At 34.9% G+C, this 5,796-nt stretch overlaps 1 protein-coding gene across 1 annotated transcript in view; it reads right to left on the bottom strand.

The window, feature by feature from the left end:
- The window catches only part of SMYD3 (SET and MYND domain containing 3), a 242,808-nt gene that overhangs the window by 53,556 nt on the left and 183,456 nt on the right, over window positions 1–5,796 (bottom strand). The window contains exons 6-7 of the mRNA XM_072409328.1: window positions 3,600–3,687; window positions 1,361–1,529 (exon numbers count right to left, since the gene is read on the bottom strand). Of these exons, the coding sequence (XP_072265429.1) occupies window positions 1,361–1,529; window positions 3,600–3,687 (257 nt within the window). The remainder of the gene's footprint in view (window positions 1–1,360; window positions 1,530–3,599; window positions 3,688–5,796) is intronic.

The raw sequence follows: 5,796 nt of genomic DNA on the forward strand, positions 1-5,796 counted from the left end.
TATCTTTGTAGTGCAATAAAACATCTCACAAGTCTGATAATGATTGCACTTCATATTTTTCTATAAAATTGGATCATAATATAATCACATTATATTTAAGTTTGTTGAAGAATGTGTATATGATGTGTAATTAGCTTTATTACCAGAGCAAGCTTTAGTTAAATATTTTGTCTGCAACTTACTTGTAAATGACAAAATCTAATATAGCATTTTGAGGATGCATAAAATGCACCAATGCCTAGACTATACACAATAATAAAGAAAATGTATAATCAAAACAAGCAGCAAAAGATCTAAAAAACACACTATCACTGACCTCTATAGCTGCATACTAAGCAATTTATCATCAAGGATCACAATAGAGCATCAGTAGTCTGGTTTCAGATAGTTTCTTGCCAGCCACAGAACCTGAGGTTTACTTATACTAAAGTGCTGGCAGACTGCCAAGATTATGATTCCCAAGTAAAAGCTTGTTCAGACCATTTGGAAAAAAAAAAGTAGGCGTTACAGCCCATAGACGCTTACTATGCACAGCTAGGCATCCAGGAACTTTTCTCTGGCAAAAAAATCCCTAGTTTAAAATAACACCTGTACATGCAGTTGCAAATGCCTGTACAAGCCTTTTTAGGCATTTAAAAACACTTCCATTCAAGTCTATAGAGAGAGCCCAGGACACTGCATTAAACTTCCAGAAAAACGCATGGAAATGTTGCTGCCTCCTGCCACCTAATAAATAATAAATGGACATTTTAGGTCCAATGAAAAACTCAGGTCTGAAAACACCCTGCTGTGGTGTTAGTCAATTTTTTGTGAATTTTGAAGTAATTTACCTATAGGTTAAAGTAATGTTATAAGTTTTAAAATTCCTTTAATTAAATACTTTAGTGTGAATAGTACAGATTGATTTAAGAGTTTGTTCATAATTCCAATTAGCCTAGCAGGTCACCAGCAGATGACAGTCTGCCAGGTATAATGGGCCTGATTTATTAAAGCTCTCCAAGGCTGGAGAGGATAAACTTTCATCAGTGAAGTTGGGTGATCCATCAAACCTAGAATGGATTCCTTCAATGTCATATGCTATTTGCTAGCAAATGTTTTGAATCCTTCACCAGATCCATTCCAAGTTTGCTGGATTACCCAGCTTTACCAATGAAAGTGTGCTTAAAGAGGGCTTTAATAAATCAGACCCAATAATGGGAGGTTGTTAGGCGTTTTCCAAACACCCTTGTATCAACAAGCCCTATATAAAATGGGCACAGAGTAAATACAGTACATGGGCTGCAATGTATTACTTTCCTTCTAGCTCTCATTGATGAACTGTCTCATTTTGGTCATTCATCAGATATATAATACCACTTACCTGTAAGGTTTCAATGTTCTTAAACCAAACATCAAAGCTTCTTCCCACATGCCAAGAAAAATGCATGAATCCATGGCAAAGTCAAGAACCTTTAGCTGGTGAATATTTTTGTCTGGCAGCTCACTGGTTTTGAGCAGTTTCTTACACAAATTTAAGACTTCTTCTCTTTCTGTTTTTAGAATTAAGGATTTGTACTTTTCCGTGCAAAAACAACCTTTTGTAGCTGCAACACATCAGCTTACTGGGTTAAAATAATATGAGTTCATTATGGCGAAACTCAAGTTACTTCAAAATTGCCAGCCTCCCCAGCAATTAAAAAAACAAAAAAAGGATACATACATTTTTTCAAGGGTCCTGGCTGGTGGACAGCACTGGGTGGTTGTTATTAAAGCACTGAACTTTGCTCATGTAATGACACATAAACATCTTTCTGTGATACCTAATGTTTATCCTGGGGGAGTGACAAAATCCAGTGGAACACACTAGTAAGATTCCCTTTATCAGTGTCAGTTTTTATTTGATTCTGTTGAATAAAAAAACTGCAGGCTTTACAATCTAAGTGTGGTTAGTGATGTATAAAAATGTGACCTTTAACTAAGTGAAAATAACTTGCTATTTAATATTGGCATACTCAAGGCATACAAAGCAGAAGCATACTTGTGCCAATTGTGTCCATCCGTTTCTCCATAGTAAGCATTCTGTCCACAAGCAGGCATGGGTTCACATGAGCAGCCATCAGTTATATTATGCCACATGCAGCAATTTCATCTTAAATAAATACCTAACATTGTCAGAAACACACAGAGAAAGCTGAATGGAATATTGAAATGCTGTAATTCCTAAAATCCTTCCTTATTATACATGCTGCTGCACTTTAGAGTTACCTGTTAGGATCAAGTGTTATATGTCCCATGTAAGTAAAAAGAGTACTCGTGAGATTAGAGATTCTTATCAGTGGGATTTCTATCTTGGTATAATGACATTATAGAGACTCCCTCTGGGTTAACAGACTACCAGACCCCCGCCAGCTATACAAGGGAACACTTTTGTTGATAGAGATCGTGCAGCAGGTGTTAAGTTGCTGTCAGTTAACTCTAGCTGCAGATGTTATATGACAAAAAGGATAAATCCAAGTGTTCTGTGTTCCCTGAGGCTGAGTACTCCACTTATAAACTAAGTCTGTGTAAATAATGTTGACAGCGTGCGATTTTTGTTAAACAAATGAAAAACACAAAAAAAAACTTGAAAAGTTAATTTTTGTATTCTTAACCCCTTTCAGGCAAGCCAAAAAGAACATGTATAGATAGTTTCCAAACATTACACTAGTTTAGGCATCCTAGCACACATATTTAAAAAAAAAAACGGTTGATGTACGAACCTTTTGATTTTTCAACCTTAAAAACTTGGCCACATGGTCTGTCAAAGTGTGTACAACTTCTCAATGTATGTGGGACCAATGACGTTTAAAACCACCATGGGACTTTAGTTTCTAGTACTCTTTTAAAGATCTGTAAAAAATTTTAAAAAATGAATAGAAACAAATCGATCTTGAATTGCCTGGGAAAAGCACTGTAATTCAAAATAATCTCCCTATCTGTACTGAAGCAAAAGAATGGGGACAAAGCTTCACAACAGAATAGATAATGGGGAAAGGGTGCCAGTCTGTTAAACAAGAGAAAAACAGTTGGCATCATGATGAGTTCATTGTTGTATTGTGTGTTTTTTTAGTTTCACAAAGTAAACTTATTCTTCCTGCATAGCTTGCCTGAACAACAATGACTCCCTCCTCAATCTCAAATTCTTATAAAAATTTGACATTTAACAGTCAGTCTTCTTTTTAACTTAGACCCTGTGGCTGAAATGATCCCTGTTGATGATTGCACCAGTACAGCAGGTCCTTCTGGACATTTTTAGGACTATCTCCAAAACTTCAATTACTCAACAGAAAGTGTTTGATCTGTATTATCAACATTCCTATACCCTGCACCCATTTCTTCTCTTAAACAGTTCTTTCCTAGAAAGGGTTAGTGAGTACACATTGAATTACTAAGCATGTGCAAATGAATTAGGTACATCAATGCAATACTAATTTATGGGTAATAAATATTTCAGTGCAAATTACCTGTAAAACATAGTAACCCAACTGATTGCAAAATTTTACCCATTATAATAATATGTGAGATACTAAATAAAACATTGTAAAACATAAGACCTTTGCAGGCTTTCTTTTAAAGGATACTGTCCTGGGAATTTAGTTGTTCCAGGATTGTGATTGAGACCTTCATCTCCTTTGAAGACTCTGAATCCCCTGCTAGCATGTCTTCATCCTGCTCCAACAAAACACAAAATAGAATAGTTTTTGCACAATCTAAAAGAAGTTCAACAGTCTTCTAACATCTGAATGTATCATTTAAAAAAGAATGGATTTTTAACTTGTCCTCCCAATTGTGTTACATGCCTCTTCAACCCAATCCCTCCATTGCATATCTACATAGAAAAGGAATTTGGGGGGGGGGGGTTACTGGATTATTTTAACAGGCTGCAAAAAAACAGGGAACATGGCTTATATTATCAAGTTGATATAGCCTAATATATGTAGTAAAACGTGTAATGGTAAACCTAGTAAAACAGAGACGAATTGTTTATTATCAATATTCTGACCAACATTTTCCTTGTCTCTGGGGACTAAAGCAGCTTAAAATAATTCCTTATTTTCCAGGCAACAATGGAAGAAATAAGGAAGAAAAACTATTAGAGATTGACTAAAAATAATAAGGAGTTAAATAAGAACAACTTAAACAAACATTATTATTAAACACACATTATTAAACAAAAGAACAAAAAAAAAAAATAAAACAAACAAGACAAAACAAACAAATGACATGGCTCTGGCTTGTACTTAAGGCACGTTCAGAAATGCATGGGGATCAAGAGAACCTGCGTGGCTACCGGCTCGATCGCTCACACTGCAGTGCTGGTTTTTAAAGCACCAGTGTCACACTGACAGCAGTAGTGGTACTGCTCACTGCCTTTCACTTTCAGGTAACAAAAAAAAACAAAAAACACTATTGTTACAATTGGCCTGATTTATTAAAGCTTTTCAAGGCTGGGGGGGATACACTTTCATCATTGAACCTTTGTTGATACGGCAAACATGGAATAGATTTTTGAATGGATTTTATTTTGTTAGCAAATGTTTTCAATCCTGGACCAGATTCAACCCAGGTTTGCTGGATCACTCAGGTTCACTGATAAAAGTGTATCTTCTCCAGTCTTGGAGAGGTTTAAGAAATCAGGCTCAATGCATTTATGAATCAAGTTTACATTCCCAGCCCAGCCCAGCTACATCTACCAAGGTAAGTGCCTCTTACGTTTTTGTTATTGCCCATCTCTGTACCCAACAACCTTGTTGCAAAAATCACACCATTCTAGGATATATGTCAGCTTTTTAAATTGACCAGATATGAAATCCATCTTAAGCACATTTTTTGTTTTGCAAATGTAGCAACAATGCTTTAGATCTTTTCATACATAGATATATATAAATACTTTCATTTAATGGCACTGAAATTGAATGGCATTAAATATTTAGGAAAATCATAGGTTTCTGTGAACACAGCTAAATTTCTACTAGCATTGTCAGAGCCTTGTTATAGACGTAAGGTGTTTCTAAACAATTCCTACACAAATTTGGCAATTATTGCACAAAAGGCACAAAGTAATGTATTTTTTCTGAAAAGTATTTTTGCTTCTAGACCTGTGATTTGAGTCAAATGGAACTTGTGTTTATTGAAAGCTATTACCTAGAGATGGGTGAACATATTTTAGTGTATTTAAAAGGTAGAAATTTAAAAAGGGAGAAATGCAAATCAAATTCCCATGGATGTATATTATTAACATATTAACTATGTTCTCCTATTTCTAGTTACTTTCAAGTATATTTTAAGCATATTTGAGTCTGCCATGTTCAATTACCAGCAACGTTTACTTACCCTTATTTGCACATTTATAAATAGCCCTTCATTTGATTCTTAAAAGTTGCAACTTGTACTTGCAAAGAACAAGTGAGCAAGCCCTTTCAATGAACACATTTCTATGCAAATTGTTTAAAAATATATCGCTTATTATTGTGTGTCATTGTTAACATTATGCACTAATGAAGTGAAGAACCTATACATCACAAATAGAAAGCAAATACCGTATGCATTGTATTTCTAATGTGGAGGATCTACACTTTACACATGAAAAATCAATAGTGTAATTGATTCTAAAGTCTTTCTAAATATATTTATATTATAAATATATATACCCTGTTTCCCCGATGATAAGGCACTGTCTTATATTTTTTGAAATGCCAAAATATGCCCTAGGTCTTATTTTCAGGGGGATGTCTTATTTTTCCATGAAGAAGACTACAGTACACATTTATTGTTGAA

The sequence above is a fragment of the Pyxicephalus adspersus genome, chromosome 4 (assembly GCF_032062135.1).
Source record: "Pyxicephalus adspersus chromosome 4, UCB_Pads_2.0, whole genome shotgun sequence".
NCBI classification, from domain to species: Eukaryota; Metazoa; Chordata; class Amphibia; order Anura; family Pyxicephalidae; genus Pyxicephalus; species Pyxicephalus adspersus.